This window comes from Canis lupus, chromosome 9 (assembly GCF_011100685.1).
Source record: "Canis lupus familiaris isolate Mischka breed German Shepherd chromosome 9, alternate assembly UU_Cfam_GSD_1.0, whole genome shotgun sequence".
NCBI classification, from domain to species: Eukaryota; Metazoa; Chordata; class Mammalia; order Carnivora; family Canidae; genus Canis; species Canis lupus.
Window position 1 is genome coordinate 2,463,124 of NC_049230.1, and position 19,306 is coordinate 2,482,429.

Sequence of the window (19,306 nt, forward strand, 5' to 3'; positions counted from 1 at the left end):
CGTGCGCAGGGCACCTCGAGAGCCACTCTAGCCAGAACGGCTGAAGGGGAGCAGACGGCTCCAGGTGGCGGCGAGGGTGCGGAGCACTGCCTGCCACTCACCGCTGGAACGTGGCCCAGTGCAAGCACGTTGGAGAGCAGTTTGGCAGCTTCTAGAACATTAGTCACACCCACCCCACAGCTCCCCCAACGACCTGACCCTGTCACCCTGTGCGTGCCCAAGAGAAATGAAGACCTGTCCATGATTGCTCAACGCAGCTTTATTCAAACTAGTGGGAAATCGAAACCAGCCCTAAGGCCCACTGAGCAAACCGGCACATCCACACGATGGGGCGTGTTCAGCAGTGAAGCGGGGACGCACAGCGTGGGTGCATCTCAGAGAAATCAGGCTGAGTGTTAGCCCCGTGCTGACTGGGATGGGGCGTGGGGGCACACCTCCTACCCCATGCCTCGGACCCCAGGCCCATGGGACGTTCTCCAGTCCCGGAGAGAAGGGTGAGGCGCGCTGGAAGGTGGCGTGGGGGCGTGCTGCCGTCAGAGCTCACGGCACCACTTGCGTGCCCCACCCCGGCGTCCAGGGGCCCGGGGAGGGTGGGGTGGCAGCGTCCCATGGCCCTTGGGCACCTCCAGAAGGACCAGCAGCTTGCTTGCAATGTCCCTTTTATTAAAGATAATTGCACTTAAGATCAAGTGTTTCCTTGTGTCCCGTGAACCCCCCGAGTTCCCGGGCCGGCTCTCATCGGGCTTTCATCTGGCCGTCCATGCCGTGAGCTCGGGGTGCAGGTACGACAGCCTCATCCCAAGCACACGTCTGCCATCACGGACAGGCAGCTGGTGGCGGACGACATCACGCATGTTCCAGTGACGGGCTTCGGAGAGGTAAACCTTCCAGAACAACACTGCACACACCAGGCAACCCCAGGGGCGCTGCCGTCGGGTCTGTGCAGAAAACCTGTCAGGCACGTTGCTGGCCCAGAGCCCTAGAGCCCCAGAGCCCCAGGTCCCAGGAGGTAGACGCGCACGCAGATCTGGGTATTGGAGGGAGGTCGGCGGCAGGAGACGGCTTGGAGGGGCAAGTGCTCCTGACCCCGAGGCCCCCCCACGTCCTGACCAAGAACGCGCAGGTGCTGAGGCCACGGCGAAGCCCATCTCGCTCCGTAAGGGATCAGTGCCCCACCGGCCCCAGGTTAAGACCAGCTGATGAGAAACTGTTCTCCCATCGTCAGTGACACGGGGATGTCCAGGGTCTGGGAAAAAAAATAAAAATTGACCAGTAAACGCTGGCCATCAGAGGTGAGGCCGGGAGCGCTGGGCACAGGCCCCGGGCTTGGGTGCGTGGTGCGCGGGTGGCCCGGCCCCGGAGGCCTCTGCTCGCTCCTCCCCGGCTGAGCCCGGAGGACCGGCGTTGCCTGCGGGGGCTGCCATTTAAACCTGACCGTCATCAGTGCAGGCGCCGGCAGGGGCAGGGCCCAGGGTGCAAGGGGGCCCGTGGTCCCCTCTATCCCCACCCCTGGACGGCCGGGCCCAGTTGGCCCCAGGGCCCAGCGTCCTCGGCACCTCGCACCCCTCAGCCGCCCCGAGCCCTCCGGCCGTCGGCTCTGTGGGCTCTTGCCTTGGTGTCAGGGTTGTAGGTGAAGGCAACAGGGACGCCGTTGCAGAGGACCTGCCTGGGGCCCGCGGCCACCCCCAGGACGGTCACCTTCCTCAGCTGCAGGCCGGCACCCTCGCTAGTCACACGTACCAGCTCGTTCACGATGGTGTCCTGGCCGAGTGGAGACAGAACAGGGGTGTCGGCCGGCGGCCCAGGGAGCCCCGCGGGGTGCGGCCTCGTCGGCAGCACACCCCGCGCACACCCTCAGGGCGCCCCAGGTGCCCGGGGACCCAGTCGGGGTGGCTGGCCACAGGCCCTGCTCCCTTCACAAGGCTGAGCTGGGGATGGGGTCTCCACAGCCCCCCCCCACCCCGGGCAGCTCTGGGACTCACGTTCCTGGCCAGGAAGACCACCTCCGTGTAGGCCCCGCGCTCCAGCACCCCGAGGCTCTCCCCGTCGTCCCAGAACAGCTCCCCTCGGGCTTCCCCGTTTGTGCCCAGGGCTGCGACCAGGGCCATGGGCTGCTTTCGGGACTCTGTGGTCGTGAGGCCAGGGCCCTGGAAAAGCAGGTGGCATGTGTCACCGTCTGAGGCCTAGCAGAGGCGTCCCAGATCAGGACAGGAGGGACACCGGGCAGGGACTTCTCTGGCTGCAGAAACCAGGATCCACACGGCAGCCTACAGCCGCTAGGCTTGGGTGCCTGGGATGACCACACTGGCCAAGGCAGACACGCTGGAGGACATGCGAGGCCCCCAGAGGTTTGCAGGCCTCCCCTCCGCTGCTCATCTTCGACCCTCAGACACTGTCCTCTCTGCCCGAGGATTTGGGGGTGGACCCTCTCCTGAAGGGACAGTGTGGGGTCCTGGCAGCCCCAGAGCTGGACAGATAGGTTCGGGGGCTCCGCCCAGGTACCTGCAGGGGGATGATGTGCCCAGCCCGGAGGTGGACGTTGATGGTGTCCAGCGGGGCTGGCAGCGTCACCCACTGCCCCTTGCTGTGGATGGTGGACATGAGCGGAGCTGGAGGTGGGGGCGGGAGGCTGCCGAAGGCCCCTACGGGCACCTGGAGACAGCACGTCACGAAGAGTCGGGGCAGTGCCAAGGCCCTGGGGTGGCCATCTGGCCCATGCCCGCATGGCAAGGGGGAGGGACACCTCTGGTCCCCCACCATCCTCCCCGGTTTTAGGGTCTCCAGGACTCACCGTCTGCAGGTCGTACCATGTGCCAGCGGGGAAGTAGCCAGTCACTTCGACCTTCCCGGCCTCGAGCACGGGGGTGATGAGCAGAGCCTCCCCCCACAGGAGCTGGCGGTCCACGGTCCAGGTGTGGGGGTCTTCAGGGAACCTGCAGACAGGAGGGGCAGGCGTGTGGACCTGGTGACCTCCGAGGGGCCCTCAGGGAAGCCCAAGGAGCCAGAGGCCTCCGGGTCGGACGTGGCGGGTTCCTGCCCTCTCTTCCCGAGGCTCGTCTGCTGGAGGGTGACCCTGGTCTAACTGACCAGCTGCGCCACGTGACGGGGACACTGGCTGCTGCTGGTGCTGCTGGCGTCTGCGCTGATCGATCGGCCTTCCTGATCCCGCGCTGAGGGGAGGCCAGCTGTTCTGTTTGCGTTCAGAGGAGTATTTGTTCCTAAACTCAACCCCCTGCCCTTTGCCTTTTGCTTCTGAGGCTCAGCAAGCCGTCTCCTGGCCGCGCGCTGGGGGACGTCGGCCTGTGTTCCCGCGGAACTTCCTGTAGCTGAATCCTTGATGTCTGAGTACGTAATCTGTCTGGAACTTAGGTTTGCACCTCAGGACGGGATAAAGGGATTTCTGCAAACGGCTGACCAAGTTTTACTACTCGGGGCTCCTCTGATCCCGACTGGAGACGGCACTTGGGCGCACGGCGCCTTTGCACGTGTCTGAGTCCTACTTGGGGGATGTCGCTGGGTTTCCGTGTTGGTCCTTCCTCCCCTACGCCAGCCCCGGGACGGCTTCACAGCTTGCTTCCCCAGCTGGGGGCCCGGTCTGTACCCGGGCTCCTTCAGCCGGGTGCCCCGTACCTGGAATGCCCCCAGCCCTGAGCCGCAGTCTCACGGGCGGGAAGGGGGGTCGGCCTGGGGCTCAGCCTCGCCTCCCTCGGCTGCATGGGCTCCTCGGCCTGGGGAACACCCCCTGGGGCAGGACGTGGGCCCTCGCTCCCCGACGCAGGGCACTCACTCGAGGAAGAGGGGCCGGGCCACGGTCTCGCCCCCCACGTGTGCCCGGTGGAAGAGCGTGTAGAGGTGGGGCAGCAGCGAGTAGCGCAGGGCGAGCGCCTTCCTCATGGCTTCCTGCGCCGTCGCGCTGAACCTGTAGGGCTCCTGGGGCTGGAGGGGGGGCGGAGGGGAGCACCGGCTCTGGGGCCGTGAGGTCCCCGCCTCTCCCCGGGACACCCGGCCCGCCCGCGCCCATGGTGGGACCCCCGGGCCCCAGGGCAGACCGCGCCCCCTGCCCGGCCCCTACCAGGCTGTTGAGGTCGTTGTGGTTCCGCATGAACGGATAGAAGGCCCCCAGCTGGGTCCAGCGCACGCACAGCTCCTCTGACGTGTTGCCCAGGAAGCCACAGACGTCGGCCCCGACCAGCGGCACCCCCAGCAGGTTGAACAGCAGGATTTCTGGGGGGCGGGGGGTCAGGCTGGGGCTCAGGCTCGAGTGGCTGGAGGGTCAGGTGGCCCCAGGTCCCCGAGCCAGTGCCCACCCACCGCTGCTCAGCAGGACCAGGCTGCGCTGGGCCCTCCCTCTCCTCAGGGGCCCCTCGGGGCCTAGGAGCTGATGGCCAGGAGCCCACCCAGCCCAGAGCCATGGGGGCTGGGACCTGCGTGACCTCTGCCACCTAAAGAGCCGTGCGCCAGGACTACAGCCCAGGAGCCTGAGGGGTGGGCACAGAGCGGGAACCGGCCTCTCCAGCGGCCTCGGAGACTGGCCTGCGGGGGCCTGGGCCCTGCTCTGGGAGGAGACAGCTGCTCCCCCAAGAGCTTGCTTGGCGGGGCTTCCCCGTGCCCCCGGGTCTGCAGATGTGCCCCACACAGCAGCAGCCCCACTGCTACCAGGAAGCCTCCCGCTGGGGCTTTGCCGTGTGGTGACCCTGGGAGGTGACCCCGGCCCCTTCCCAGAGCTCCCAAGCCGTCGCTGTGCCTGGCGCGCAGCAGCATCAGGGCTCTGGAGCATAATCAGGTGGGGTGGACGGCGCCTGCGGGCTGGGCTCAGCATGTGGTCGCCAGGGGGACAGGATGAGAGGAGAGGCCAGAACCTGACTGCTCTGTAGGCAGTGGCCGGGGTGAACTGGAGATGGGAATGTTGGGAAACTCCATTACTGCCCGCCAGAGCAGGAGAGCACCATAAGTGAGCCGACCCACACAGGTGCACAGACATATAGATGAGTCAACCTGGACAGGTACACAGGTGCACCGGTGAGCCAGCCCACACAGGTGAGCTGAATCACACAGGTGAGCCAACCCACACAAGTGAGCTGACCCACAGAGGTGAGCTGACCTGCACACCTGCACAGGTGCATGGGTGCACAGGTGAGCCGACCCACACAGGTGAGCCGACCCGCACAGGTGCATGGTGCACAGGTGAGCCAACCTGCACAGGTGCATGGGTGCACAAGACCTGCCGGCCTCCCACCCAGTGAGTCAGCAGCATCTCGCTGAGCTGAGCCTGGCACTGGGTTCTGGGCCCATGCTCCCCTCCAAGCAGCCGCCCTGGTAGGTGCTCTCACCTGGTACAGAGTACGAGAGCTGCTCCCAGCTGCTCCACACGTCCCCTGTCCAGTGGCCGGCATACTGGCCGTGGCCAGCGAAGGTTGAGCGGGAGATCACAAAGGGGCGCGTCCCCCGAGCCTTCACGAGGGCCCTGGGCAGAGCAGGGGGGGGCAGAGCGATGCAGGGCGGGGCTGCCCGGGAGCCCGAGTGGCCCAGCGCCTCACCTGGCGGTGCAGCGGGGAGCCGGGAGCCGAGGCTGGGAGGAGGGAGGGAGGTGGGGCTCCGCCAGAACCATCAGGCTGCCCCAGGGAGGACAGGTGCCCCTTCAGGCTCCCTTGGGGTGTCTGTGCGGTCACCACCGGCTCCCCCTCTGGGGCACGGAGCAGCCCTGAGAGCCCCTCACCTGTGGGAGGCGATGGCTTCCGTCAGGCCGTACAGGTTGTGCAGGTTGTAGTGCGTGGAGAGCAGCTGGCGGCTGGAGGCACAGATGGTGGCTGCCCGCAGGGTCCCGCCAACCACCCCTGGAAGAGGGGGAGGCTGGCCGGCTGGTGTCCCCCACGCCCCCAGAGCCCCCCTGGAACGTGGGGTGTCCACTTTTCCAGGGACAGGGACAAGGTGGATGCTGTGTCTGCCCTTGCCGACCGCCGACTTCACCAACACCTGCTCCTGACCCATTTCAAGTCTCCCCGTCCCTGTCCCTGACCTCGAAACACCTTCCCTCTGAAGGGCCACGCCCAGCGGCAGGTGCCCGGTCTGCGTCGCCCGGCTGACGTCTCCCCAACCTGACCTTCCTCCTGGGGTTGCCCTCCCCTTTCCCGGGGGGCTGTGCCCAACAGCTCCTCACAGAGGATGCCTTCTCATCTCCCAGGCCAGAGAAGGAAAACCCCTGATCCGAGCCTTCAGTCCTCAGGCAGCTGGTAGTGCGGGCAGGCGGGAGAGCTCACCGGGCACGTAGGGCGGGTTCTCCAGGTCATTGTCGGGGCAGCCATACACCGAGCCCCTCACGAAGTTGGATGGCTCGTTCATGTCCTGCGAGAGAGGCCCTGGTGGTGGGCGGCCTGCCCGGGGCGGAGGCTGGGGCCCGATCCACAGCCCACGGGACACTCACAATCCACATGCCGTCGAAGGGCACCTGGGCATGGAACTCAGACACCATGTCCTGCCACCAGTCCAGGGCCGTGGGGCTGGTGAAGTCGGGGAAGACAGTGAACCCGGGCCACACCTGGAGGAAAGGCCAGAGGGAAGACCAGGCCCCCCAGAGCCACGGCCTCGCTCGTCTGCCTGGGGGTAGAAGGGCTGTGGAGGTGGTAGGGGCCGCGGGGGCTCAGCTGAGGCCTCGCTTTCGGACACAGGCCCCAGAACCAGGTCTCACACACCTACACCCCCGGCAACCTCCCCGCCCCTGGCTGGGACCCCCTGCCCCTTGGTTGTGGGCACACCCTGGACGGGAAGTTGGGGACTCTGCTGGGTGCCCCTTGGGAGAGTCTGGGAACCCCACCTCGGGGACCTGGGGGACAACGAGACCCTCACCCAGAGCCCCCCCCACCCCATGGAAGGATTTGCAGTGGCATCCATGTCAGGAGCCCCCGTCACCTCCAGCTGTGACCCCCACACACACTGTCCCACGGACAGGTGAGGATTTCCTGAATGCCGTCCCCTTCCTGAGGAGTGTCCTGTGCCCTGCCCTACCTGCCCCGGCTGGGGACACCTGCTTTCTCACCCCAGGCCCCCAGAAACCCCCCTACCTTCCCAATCAGCGGCTGCCCCGTCTCATTGGTGATGAAAACCTTTCTCCGCAGACCCTCGTCATAGGGTCGGTAGCTGCCAGGGGGGCTGGAGCTGCTGATGGCCGGGTCCTGAGGGAGGACAAGCAAATGCCCCAAAGCCCTGCCCTGAGCCCTGCCCTCCTTCCCGGGATGGGGAACCGGCTGAGGCCCCCCTGGCTCCGGCTGCCCGGCCCCTCCAGCACTGGGGGATGGCAGCGGAGGGCAGCCCCCCTGCTTTAAGCCGTCCACGTGACCTACAACCGAGTGGATCCTGAGCGACGCGCGTTTCCAGGGACCCTTGGGCTGGACATCACTGGACGGCAGGGCCCTGTCCGTAAGTCTGATATCCCCTCACCGGCAGGGACCCCCGGGAACCAGCCGGTGAGTTCAGCGGGCCTGAGACGGGGGGCACTCACCACGATCATCACGTACCGCCGGCCGCCCCGGTGGAGCTCCTGCACCATGGCCGGGAAGTCCCTGAAGCCGTCTTTGTTGAAAGTGAAGTCCCTCCTGGCGTCCATGTAATCCAGGTCGTTCCACTGCGTGTCCTGCAGCCACGGCACGGGGACCCCTGCAGCCGGCCAGGGGGGCGCGTCCCCCCACCCCCCGCCCCGCAGGCCCTCCCAGCACTCACCAGGGGGAAGTGGGCCCGGGTCATGTTCTCTACCACCTGGCGGGTGATGGCTGTGGACGAGTATCCCCAGCGGCACAGGTGGAAGCCCAGGCCCCAGTAGGGTGGCATGAACGGGGAGCCTGCAGCCGAGCACACTGCGTGAGCAGGGGGGCAGCACGGGGCCGCGGAGCAGACGGGGCGGCGCAGGCCGGGGAGCAGGCCTACCCACGACTTCCAGGTACTGCTGTACCACGCTCTTGGGCTCCGGGCCCAGGAAGACGTACACGTCCAGGATCCCGCCTGTCGACCTCCAGCTGAGGGCCGGGCTCGGCTGCAGGACCACGTCTGCGGGGAGCAGCCCTGGGCTCAGAACAGATCCCCGCGTGTCCCCCCGGCCCCTCGGCGTCCTGAACAAGAGCCACGTCCCACCCAGGGAGGCCAGCAGCAGGCTGCTCAGGCCTGGGGACAGTCACCCTGACTCCCCGAAGAGCCTGGAGAAGAACAGGAGAAGGCTAAGCAGCCAGACCCCAGGACGTCCCCCCGCCCCCCGGCTCTGCTCAGAGTGGGCCCCCAGAGTGTCCCTCAAGGGCACCGCCCACTGGACTCATTTCTTGGGAGGGTAACAAGGCCCGACGCCCTGCCCACGGCCCCAGGCCCCTACCGCCAACCTGTGGGGACAGGTGTGCAGAGCCCCACGCTCCCCCATGGAGGGGGATGTGGCCACAGCCGGGGAAGGCCCTGGCCTGGGGGCTCCGGGGAACTGGCTGCAGGACACGGCGGCGGGGGGGTGGGGGGGACAGGCTGCTGTTAGGGGTGGCGGCCCCCCTGCTTACCCATGGCATTGCTGTTCAGCAGGAAGACCCCATGAGCTGACCCGCCATCCTCCAACGCCAGGTAGAAAGGGTGGGACCCATACAGGTTCACGTTGGGCTGGGCACGTGGACACGGCACATTAGCGTCCCCACCCCACGGCGCCCCCACTCCCCTCCGTGCTGCCCCCTTTACCGAGGGGGCGATGTCCCGGTTCCAGAGGGTGACCCTGGTCCAGTTGGTGCTGAGCATCAGGGAGCCGAGATGCTCGGCAAGGCCAGCGATGTACTGGGACGGCAGGGAGGTGGACAGCTGCAGAAACTGGTCGGCGAAGAACAGGGGGGCCACCGTCGTGTTCAGCCTGCAGGAAGAGCCCAGGCGGCCTTGCATCGGCAGTGGTGGCCCGATGACCCCCAGAGGGACCCTCCCAGAGAGACCCCTGGGCTGGCACCCCGAGGAGGGCCGGGGTGGCCCGGCACCTCCCTGACACACTGGCCCTGGGGCAGGAGCGGGCACTGGAGGCCCGGCGACCCCCAGGACCAGAGCCAGGGGTGGAGCACCCCCAGAGCACTACCCGGCTATGCCCATGATGCGCCGGGTGGGCATCCACGGGGGGACTGCCCCATGCGCCGTGGCCGCAAGCAGGCGCTGTGCTTTTCAGTCCTAGGAGCTGTGCCCTCAAGCTCCTCCCAAGGGCCAGGCTGCTCCCAGACCACGGCCCCGTCCTGCGCCAGAGCCCGTAGAGCTGTCCCCCCAGGGGTGGCCAAGGCCCCGTGAGGCTGCCCAGGGTGAGGGCACGGCAGGAGCCACAGATGGGGCACGAAATACCGATTAATGCTGATTTCACGGGAGGCCCGTCATGGCACCCTGCCTGCCCCCAGGCAGGACGTATCTGTGCGTGCGTCTGTGTTTTCAGGACCACAATCTGATTACAGGCTTCAGAAAATCTCTCTCTGATCTCTGCTCAAAGGTCAGCCTCCTCCAGAGGCCTTTGTAGCCCCCCTCCAGAGCCAGCCCTGCCCTCTGCATCCGCTCTGCTCGTTTCCAGAACTTTCTTAGCACTGGACTTGGCCTCGCTCACTGCCTCTCCCCAGTGTGTCAGCCCTGGGGGCGGCTCGACACGGCTCAGCCAGGAATGGGCACAAGAGAAAGATCCGCATCCCAGGAGGTGACTTCTCTGAAGACCAAGGCTGGTCCGAGGTCATCTCCGAACCCGTAATGCAGCCCTGTGATGAGCAGGAGCCTGGCCAGTTCGGGGCATGCGTGGACGTGGGGCCGTGCGGGCCAAGCGCACAGGGAACGTCCCGTGCAAGCGTGCTTGTCCCCGCCGACAACCGGGCAGGGGACGCTCTGGGAGGGGACGAGCCGGGCGCTGGGAGTCAGCGGCCACCACCTGGGAGTAGTCCAGGAGCGGCTTCCAAGATGCTTTGGTGCCTCCAGTCCCCGAGGCGTGGTACGGGCGGTGGGGGTGACGCGTCCCCTGGAGGCGAGGGCGCGACGGGCCGGTGCCCTCCCTCCCTCCTGACCCTCCCGAGACCCCGTGGGCAACCGCTGCAGCCCAGAACCGCTGGAGGAGCTGGAGGTCCAGCAGCGAGCTTCCGGGGGAGCGGGAAGACTCCCCGGGGCACAGATGGCAGCAACGATTCGGGCAAACCTAAGGTCTCAGGGGGATGCAAGCCCCAGGGGGATGCAAAACAGACAGTGGCCAACAGTGTGGATGCGGGGCCCTGGCTCAAGCTGCCTCAGTCTCCCCGTCTGTGCGGTGGGGACGGTCACCGCATACTCCTGAGATGCTGGGGTGCGTGGCCTTAACAGGATGCCTGAGGTGCCTTAGTGACACGCGGGACTTCATAAATAAGGTTAAGCGATGAGGGGATGTGGCCGGGGTGGCGGCGCCACTTCCCACCCGACTGTGGCTTCTCGGGCCCGGCACTGGTGACACGGGGGCTGGCTTGCTCTGCGCAGCGGGGCCGTTGCCAAACGTCCCCCCGCCCCCCAAGGATGCCACCCCAGCCGGCACTCCTCGGGGGTCGTCGGGGGACCTGAGGGAGGCTCCCGGCAGGGGGGTGGTGAGGAGGCCTGCGGGGGGCAGGGGGGGAGCACCAGGACTGCACTCACAGCACCCGGCCGTCCAGCTTCCGGCGCACGACCACCCCGAAGGGCTCCTCCTGGAACTCCACGCTGTAGAGTGTGGCCAAGGCGCGGCCGTGGGCCCGCGGGGTCTCCAGGGGCACCTCATAGCGCCTGTTGGTGGGATCTTTGATCTGGAAGTCAGACGGGGGAGCCGTGAGGCCCTCACCCTCCTGGGCGCAGGACCCCACGCAAACCCCAACGGGGCCCGCCCGGCATGTGGGCCCGGGCACTTTGGTCAGCGGAGGCTCCATGGCCTCAGGTGCAGAGCCGGGGAGCACCCCGTGTGGCTAGCCAGGTGGGACACGGAACACCCAGGTGCTCTGAATTCCAGAGAAACAGCTCTTTTCAGGCCATCTCCAATATCGCATGAGACACATGCTAAGAAAATAAACTTGTTCCTTGGTTTCCTGGAATTCCCATTTACTGGCATCCTGAATTTTTATTTGCTAAATCTGGCAACGCTGTTCCCCCCAGCAGGACCGTCACAGGGTGGCCAAGAGGTCACAGCACGCAGCTCAGCTGTGCCTGCCTCGCAGTAATCACTCCCTAAACACAGGCCTGGCCGTTACACATAAATTACTTCGTTAAAATTATTATGAGTCGTGTGCTTTGGGCCCTCTCGGCTCGGCCTCCGCACACCCAGTCCTCGGATTTCTCCTGGGCACCTGCTACGTGCCAGACGCTGTCCCAGGGGCTGGGGATCCGCAAGGAATAAATCGGACGAGAGGTCCCGGCCTCACGGGAGGACGATCATCAGACTGCACTGCCCGCCGCCCAGAACGCTCCCCCTTCCTTCCTCCACCTCTCCGCCCGCTGACTCCTGTCCTGTAGGACTGCAGGTGGGATGTCACTTCCTGGGGGAGACCTAACCTCCCTCCGTGGTGCCCTGCCCTCTAGAGCATGTTCTAGAACCTTCTAACCAGGTTAGAAGTGACCACGGCTCCCTGAGCGTAGAGCTGTTGCGCTCACTCCGGGGCTCCCAGTGAAGGCACAAAACCCATCTGCACACTAAACCCACACCCCGTAGATTCCATCTTCGTCCACTGCCCGCCCCCATTTTCTCGGCCCCTGCCCACCGTGAAGTGGAGCCGGCTCTCCGTCTCCAGCAGCACGTCCAACCGTAAGGCCAGAATGTCCTTGGGGAAGAAGGTTGGGGTGCTACGGGTCAGAGCGGCCGTGTAGCCCGTCTCCGTGGTGGTCAGGTTCTCCAGCTTGTAACTTGGGTAGCTGGGTGGGAAGAAGCACCAGGGCTGTCCCATCCGGGGGAGCTGGGGCCAGGGCGTCGCGGGCCTGTAGCAGCAGCCCCGTGCCTCACACTGCTGCTGGGTGATGGCCTTGTCCGGGGCACAGTCGAAGCGGCTGTTGGGGGGCACATCACACTGTGTGGGTGCCGCTCGGGGCCTGCCGGGGTGCCCTGGGCTGGGCTGGGGGCCTGGGTTACGGGCTCCTTGCTGGTGAGCATGATAAAGCTGCTCGGGCCCTTGGGAGAAGCGCCGTTGCTCTTGGGGAGCCACCAAGGAGTCACGGAGCAGGACGTGGCCCAGGAAGGCAGCGGTGGCCAGGCAGACGAGGGTGCAGACCCCCAGCAGGGGCCGGGAGCTGGGAGGCCACCTCGCGGCCATGGTCGGTGGCACCTGCGGGCCGCGGGCTGGGTCCTGGAGGCCTGCCGAGAGAAGAGCAGGGCTCAGCAAGGAAGGCGGGATGGGGTGGCCGGGGGCCCTCGGGGACTCTCACAGCAGTTTCCAGATGTGGACCCGTGGCTGGCCCGGCGGCGCCCAGCGGGAGGTGTGCCCAGAGAGCGGGACAGGCGAGGACAGACAGGCTCGGGGCGCCGTTTAGGAAGACGGCAGGGAAGGCAAGAGGGAAAGCAGAGAAAGCCCCGAAGCAGGAGTTGCAAAATACCCTGTACGGTGAGTGCTCGCGAATGGAATGCACTTAAAATGAGCCTATGATGACTGAATGACACGGAGAGACGTGCGTGGAAGCCCGACGGGTATAATGAGCGAGTGACAACACGCCAAGAGAGTGAGCCCCGCTCTGCAGAGACGGGTGGAAGGGCCCCTGGGGGACCCACTGCTGTCCCTCCTCTCCCTCGGGCCCTCTTCTGCTGACCTGTGGCTACAGCCTGGTAGGAAGACTCGGGCTGGCTATGGGGCGAGGGGGGCCGTAGGGGCGGGACGGCCCGGGACCTGGCAGGTGGAAGCCCCTCCCCGGCCCTGCGGTTAGGTGTGGAGCACCTGGCCTGGCTCCCCTGGAGGGAAGCCTGTTCTCCTCGGTGCTTCTCTGTATATTCTAAATATTTTCAGATGAAAGCTGCTGGGAGCAAGATCCCAACAAGACTGAACGTGCAAGGATTTAATTAGGGGAGTCCTTTCTCTCGAGAGAAAACGGGGAGGTTGCCAGGGAAGGCGGGGGGAGCTGTCACACCCCCGGCAACTCTGAGCACAGGGGAGTCAGGTGCCGGTGGACAGCCCTGTAGCTAAGGAAGGTTCCCCGAGGCCATGGGGTCCACAGCGGAGCGGGGGGGGGGGAACCTGAACCAAAGCTGGCGCTCGTGGGTCCAGGTCTCCCAGAGGTGGCCGGCCCTGGTGTCGTGGGAGCCGGAGCCGATGCATGCAAGCTCCGCGCAGTGGGAGGCCTGCAGGACACTCGCACTCTCATGCCACCAAGACGCACACAAGGACTGGGGAAACGTCACACCCTAGCACGAGGGCCCGAGGGAGTCAGAGCCGGTCACACACACAAACCGGACCCCTGGGACATTCTGGCCACGGCGGGCACGAGTGGATCATTCACAGCTGGAGCAGACAGGTGGGGTCTTCCCTCACACCAACCAACTGCCCCAATCTCCAGGCACCAGCTGGGCGTCCCACGACTCACTCCAACCCCGACACAGTTCCTGCAGTCGGAACAGACCCCACAGCGGGGGCCTCAGCCCCGCGGGTGCAGACCCCAGTCACGGGCCCCACATTGCCACTCACACTCCTGACCAAATAACTGGCTCTAGGTTCGAGGGCTCGCCCCCTGCCCCCCACCCCCCGCCCCCCCTCCAACTGGGTAACCGGCTGCAACATCTCACAGCACACTCAGGAAAGGGCTTTACCTACTGTTACCCATTTATTGTACAGGATCCGGCTCAGGAGCTGCCGGAGGACGTGGGGTTGCAGGGGGACACGGAGCCTCCACGCCCTCCCCAGGGGGGCCTCCCTCCCTCCCGCTCTAAAAAAGGGTTCACCAGCTCACAGGCTCTCAGAACCTCAACTGGTGCTGGTTCCGTTACCCGAGCACAGCTGATTAATCATCGGTCGTTGGTGATGCCCCATCAGCAGCTCCTCTGCGCTCCCCGGAGGTTAGGGGGACAGGTGGGGAGGCCCACAGTTCCTAGCCTGGGTTCCTGCCTCCGCTTCAGGGGACCAGGCCCCGCCCTGAGCCTGTGCACAGGCCCAGCCACCACTTTATTAGCGAATGAAAGACCCCGCGACTGCCAAGGCTGGGGGGTCTCAGGAGCCCAGGGCGGGGGCCTGGGACGAGGACTCAGTGCGGTCTGGCTGCACCTGCCCCACCTGGACACGCACACCTGTGATCGTGAGGAGGCAGGCAGCAGGTGGGCGGTGCCCGGCCTCCCCTCGGAGCCCAGCAGCGCGGGGGTGGGGGGTGGGGGGGCCACAGGACAGCGCCCCCCCCCCCCCCCCCCCCCCCCCCCCGCTCCACCCTGCAGAGGGCAAGAGCTGTGCACAAATGGGGAAAAGCCCAAGGTCGGGAGGTCGAGCGGCTGCAGGCCGGGAGGCCCCGGGACTCCGCCGTCGGGGAGGCGGCTCCTGACCCCTGGGTCACCCCGCACCCCCGCCGGGATGTGCCTCAGTTTCCCCCCCAGCCCCGGGGCGCGGAGGTGACCGTGGGGTCCCCGGGGGCCCGCCGCCCGCGGACCCGGCACGACGCGCTCGGCTTCTCCACCAGCAAAGTCGCAGAGAATCGGCCGCGTCCAACGGCTGCTGCGGCCGCGACCGCCCCACCCCGCCCGGCGCCGGGACCCCCGAGGCGCCGGGACCCCCGAGGCCCCGGGACCGCTCACCTCCGCGCACGCGCGCCCGGCCCGGGCCCCGCTCCCCTCTGCGCACGCGCGCCCGGCCAGTCTCCCTCTCCGCGCCCCCCCGCCCCCCCGCCCAACCCCGCTAGACTCCGCGCATGCGCGCCCGGCCCGGCTCCTTCCCCGACGACCCCCACCGCCGCCAGCCTCCGCGCACGCGCCCCGGCCCCGGCCACGCTGACGGGCACGCGCCGGAGGGGGCGGGGCGGGCCGCGTGACAGGCCGCGTGACAGGCCGCCCGCGCAGGCGCCCTGGGGTGGGAGGGAGCGCTCCTCGGGCCGCGCGCGCCCCCTGCTGGCGGGTCGGAGCGCAGGAGGGGGGCTGTGCACCTGCCGGAAGCACCTGCGCGGCGGGGCGGGGCGGGCGGGGCCTGGTGCTGACGCGCTCCCCGATAAATACTCCTTTCTCCCGCATTCAGAAAATGATTTATTTTAATGCTCAGAGTTTGAAGTTGTTTTGTAGGCCAGGAGGCCGCGGAGGAGCCGCGGGGGGGGGTGTCGGCAGGTGCCCCGGACTGGGGGCGGGGGCGGGGCGCTCCCGCTGCACCCCGGGGTGGGACCTGCAGCTGACCCTCCGCCTGGACCCCGCGCACCCGGAGGAGGCACCGCGGGCCCCTCTGGTCATTCCCAAGGGTGGAGGTGGGCGCCCCCCCCCGACCCGGGTGGGCCTGCGTGGGGTGCAAGACTCCCCGAAAGGCCACTGGAAACGCTGGGGGCTGGGAGGATCTGGATCTGCAGCGCTGGCCTACCTGCCCCTCCAACAGGGGTGCAAGAGGCTTTCAGTGATGCAAACGTGCCCCGTCCTTGGCACACGGCATGCTGGGCTCCGGGTGCGGGGTGGGGGCAGGCTGCTCTCTAGGGGGGCCCAGACGGCTGCAGCTTCCTGGCGATGGCCTCCCTGACCTTGAGCAGGGCCTCCTGGAACTGGGGGTACTCGTCCTTCACTTGGTCCAGGATGGTGCTGATGGTGGCCATCCGGTTGTCCAGGCGCCTGTGCTCGGCCAGCAGCGACTGCTTGGAGCGGAACAGGAACACGTACCTCCCGTCCTTCACAGCCTGGAGGTGCTTGAGGCGAGTCTGCCGGGCCACCAGCTCCAAGAGGTTCTGGGTGGGACATGAGGCCCCGCATCAGGTTATGCAGAGGGGCAGCTGGACACCCACTGCCCCACACAGTCAGGACTAGAGGGAATGTCAGGGGGAGAAGGGGGAAGTCCCGGCATCCTCCAAACCGTGAAGAAGAGGCTGGCGGGCAGTGAGTGGGGCCTTTGCCTTTGCTCCTGGCTGAGATAGTTGTCACCACTCCACTGCCTCCCCCCCTCTCCTGAGCAGGCCCAAACCCCGCAGACCCTGCAGACCCCTCTCTTCTGCTCACACCACATCCAGTGTAGCAGGAAATCCCACGGGGGCAGCTGAAGATACATGCAGAATCGCACAGCTTTGCACTAGCCTGGTGGCTACTGCATAGGTCCGTGCATCACCTCAAATAGGCCTCTCGTGTCTACCTTGACCCTTCGACATCAGAGCCAGAGTGATCCTGCTAAACCCGAGCCACTCCTCAGCCCCACACCCTCCACTGTCTTCCCACCTCCCTGAGAAGAGCCCAAAGTCGTGCCCACTGCCGCCCCCTGGCAAGCATGGGGCCGGGCCGCCCTCGGGTCCAGCCTCCTGGCCTCGGCCTGCCCTGAGAGCTGTCTTCTGCCCTGCTTTACCCAGCCGGCTCACTCTCCTGCTGCCTTCAAGTCTGGACTCAAATGTTTGCTCAGACCACACTTCTTAACCCCCCATCCCCTCCCCACACCTGACACAAGCTATCTTCTTCATTCGTTTCATCTGTCATCTGTAACTCTGTCCCCAGAATGTAGCCCCAGCACCCAGGGGAGCACCTGGGCCACAGAAGATGTGCGACATCATTATTAGGGAATACGAGGTGAGCAGGTGATCACAGGGCGATGGGCGGCACTGCGATCCCCGCGCTTAGCTGGGCCAGGAGGAGGCCTCACCCGAGGATGCGCCGCTGCGGCTGCGGGTGGGTTCTTGTGGCCCTGGGGTCTCGGGGGACTGGCCTACCTGTTGCTTGAGGGCCAGGAGCCGGTCCAGGTCGGCCTCCAGCTCGTCCGTGCTGGACTGCATCATTGATAGCTGCTCCTGCTTCTCCATGAGGGAGCTGCTCACATGTTTTTGAGTTTCTTCCAGTTCTGAGATGACTTTGGTGCATTCCTCGGTGGCCTAGGAGATAGACAGGACTGTCCTGGGGCCCTGCCTCCTGGTGACTCAGTGGACAGAGTTGGGCCAGAAGGATACCATCCGGGGAGGAAGTCCCCACCCCCTCGGGATCCAGGGCCTGGAGGGCTGAGTCCCAGTGAGACGCCCAGGGCCCAGGTAAGCCCACTCTGCACACTGTTCCCCATGGGCAGGTATGGCTGGAGGAGAGACATAAGGGTCCCCCTCTTGAAGCAGGTCTTTGAGGGCACAGGGACCAGGGGCAGCTGGGCTGCTGCATGCCAAGAGCAGGAGCAGTAGACACCTGGGGTGGGAGCTAAGGCCTCAAGGATTGAGGAGTCCTGGGGGTGGGGGTGGAGGAGGCCTGGCTCCTTACAGTGAGGTTGGGCATCCGGGGGTGGGGGGATGCAGCTGCTGGGGTCCAGTGGATAAATGTGGAGGTGACTGAGAGACTCTCAAGGTCTAGCTGGGCACACAGGAGAATTTGGGTTAGACGTGGTGCATGAGGGAATGTGTGGCATGAGGACTTGGATGCAGCCCCCCTATTGCTGGAGTGGAGCAGAGGTCGGAGAAGGTAGGGCACAGGTGGCAGCCAGGGAGCCCCGGGGGTGGAGAGGAATGAACATCACCAGTGACCAGTGTGGCAGGGAGGATGGACCAATGGACCAAGGAAAGGCCGTTTTCCTGCCTAGGGTAACTTCAAAATGAGCCCTTGGGTCAGGCCTGTCATTTTTGAGTAATCTCTCCTCCTACAGGATTTAAACCCACAGGGGCTATTCCAACAGTCTCTGGGTCGTCCTCTGGACGAATCCGTGAGATGAGGACCCGTTTCACAGGCCAGGACGCCGAGGCACAGAGCTGTCATGCAACATGCCTGAGCCTCGAGCAGAAGAGCTTGTCTAGAACCCGGTGGGGTTCTGAGGCCGGCTTCTGCCTCAAGTGAGCCTCCACCTACCCGGGAGGGGGTTACTGCTCCTATTTCTACCCGATGGAGGTGGAAACGTGGGCTTGAAGGCCCCGCACAAGCCCGAGGCAGCGGGGCCCGAGGGAGTCTGAGCCAGCGCGGGCGATGGCCGAGGGAGCGGGCCCTGGGCAGGTGCACAGCCCGTGCTGGCTGGTACGGCCCGCTGGACGAGGACGTGGGCTTGGGCGCGTGCCCTCTGAGCGCCCCTCAGCTTGTCCCCAGCTCCCCCTCGGGGTCACAGACAGGGACTCCCACCTGAGCCGTGCTTCCCTGATGCCATTTCTGTGACTCGGGAAGGAGCCATCTCCGGGCTGGAGCAGCCCCGGCGCTCTGTGTGGCTCTTCCCGTAAACCCTGTGGGGCACAGCGGCAGCTGCTGCGTCTTTACCCAGAACCCCGACAGGGTTGGTCGTGGGGCCCGGGCCCAGGCCCAGAGGGAGCGGGAGACAGCTGGCTTGTCTGTTCCAGGGCCAGGCTCTTTCCGCCCCCAGCGTCCCCCCGCACCCCCCACCCCACCCCGGCCACTTCTCAGCCTGGTGAAACAGCAGCCCTGACCCCGCGGGCTGCCAGCAGGACCCCCGGGAAGCTGGCTGGAAGGACAGAGTGACCGGCCCAGCATGCTCCCTCCTGCCCGCGCGGCACCCCCACCTTGTGAATGTCCTTGATCTTGCGTCGCAGCTCTGTCTGCTTGTGGTGGAAGTCTGTCCGGGTGAGCAGCTTCTTATCCGTTTTGCTCTGCTCCTTGGCCTGGATCGAGATGGTCTCTCTGCGGGCGACGGCCAGCTCCATGTCCCGGATCATCTTCTCCTGCTGCTTGAGCAGCTGTCCATGCCTGACCTGGGCGCACAGGGCAGAGGGGCGGTGAGGGGGAACTCGCCTCCACGAGCTCCGCTGAGCCCTGAACCAGCAGGGCGGCAGCCGGGGGACGCGCCGAGGGCAGCACCCACAGTCAGGAAGAGGGAAGGTCCCTGTAAAGGAAGCACGGGCAGCAGAGAAGCCAGGACCTGCCAGAGGCCAGGGAGGCTACGGACCGAGGACTGCCTCGCGCAGCCAGGAAGGGGACAGTAGCCAGGAGGACGGGGACACCTGCACTGACGTTGAGTCCTCAGTCATGGTTTTGGGAGATGGTGACGTGAAGGGTCTGTGGGACCCAGGTTGTCCGGGAGATGGAGTGTAAGGGGCACGCAGGGGCTTTCTCGGGCGCTGGTGGCAGAGATCTGGGCCCGAGCTCAACCCATGCAGCCGGACGTTTAAAATAAGTACATCCCTGTGTGTGAGTTCTGCTCCAGCGAAGCTGACTCCGAATAAAAGGATAAACAGGCAGGCACCCCCAGGTCAAGGGTGGTGGTGGAAGACCCAGCCCACTTGCCCTAGGGTCACCGTAGCCACAGGCTCTGCACTG

At 66.1% G+C, this 19,306-nt stretch overlaps 2 protein-coding genes across 5 annotated transcripts in view; both read right to left on the bottom strand.

The window, feature by feature from the left end:
• Window positions 1-239: 239 nt before the first annotated feature.
• On the bottom strand, window positions 240-14,759 carry GAA (alpha glucosidase). 4 transcript variants are annotated; one of them, XM_038546375.1, is made up of 21 exons: window positions 14,563-14,656; window positions 13,916-14,066; window positions 11,712-12,298; window positions 10,621-10,766; window positions 8,698-8,863; window positions 8,526-8,622; window positions 7,918-8,037; window positions 7,714-7,832; window positions 7,496-7,627; window positions 7,059-7,169; window positions 6,422-6,535; window positions 6,258-6,342; window positions 5,717-5,834; window positions 5,331-5,464; window positions 4,073-4,224; window positions 3,788-3,936; window positions 2,792-2,933; window positions 2,503-2,652; window positions 1,983-2,147; window positions 1,612-1,761; window positions 240-1,246 (listed from the first exon to the last, which is right to left on the bottom strand). In XM_038546375.1, exons 2-21 carry the CDS (start codon window positions 13,956-13,958, stop codon window positions 1,187-1,189), a joined length of 2,940 nt encoding a protein of 979 aa, XP_038402303.1. In that variant the 5' UTR covers window positions 13,959-14,066; window positions 14,563-14,656; the 3' UTR covers window positions 240-1,186. The 4 variants fall into 4 exon arrangements, 3 of the variants coding, with proteins under 3 accessions (XP_038402303.1, XP_038402304.1, XP_038402302.1); XM_038546376.1 differs by lacking the exons at window positions 13,916-14,066; window positions 14,563-14,656 and adding an exon at window positions 14,708-14,759; XM_038546374.1 differs by lacking the exon at window positions 14,563-14,656 and having other exon boundaries at window positions 13,916-14,268.
• A 441-nt stretch (window positions 14,760-15,200) lies between these two features.
• CCDC40 (coiled-coil domain containing 40) overlaps window positions 15,201-19,306 on the bottom strand; it is a 40,023-nt gene continuing 35,917 nt past the window's right edge. Inside the window, exons 18-20 of the mRNA XM_038546377.1 lie at window positions 18,553-18,741; window positions 16,789-16,947; window positions 15,201-15,825 (exon numbers count right to left, since the gene is read on the bottom strand). Of these exons, the coding sequence (XP_038402305.1) occupies window positions 15,577-15,825; window positions 16,789-16,947; window positions 18,553-18,741 (597 nt within the window). The 3' untranslated portion in view covers window positions 15,201-15,576. The remainder of the gene's footprint in view (window positions 15,826-16,788; window positions 16,948-18,552; window positions 18,742-19,306) is intronic.

What these genes read in the sequence shown, in the direction of transcription:
- GAA (XM_038546375.1), bottom strand. Translation starts at nt 13,958, where the DNA reads ATGGGGCATCACCAACGACCGATGATTAATCAGCTGTGCTCGG. An exon ending in GCAGTACCTGGAAGTCGTGG is followed by an intron (nt 7,833 to 7,917) that starts GTAGGCCTGCTC and finishes GCTCGGCTGCAG; the next exon opens with GCTCCCCGTTCATGCCACCC. An exon ending in TGGTCTTCCTGGCCAGGAAC is followed by an intron (nt 1,762 to 1,982) that starts GTGAGTCCCAGA and finishes CCACTCGGCCAG; the next exon opens with GACACCATCGTGAACGAGCT.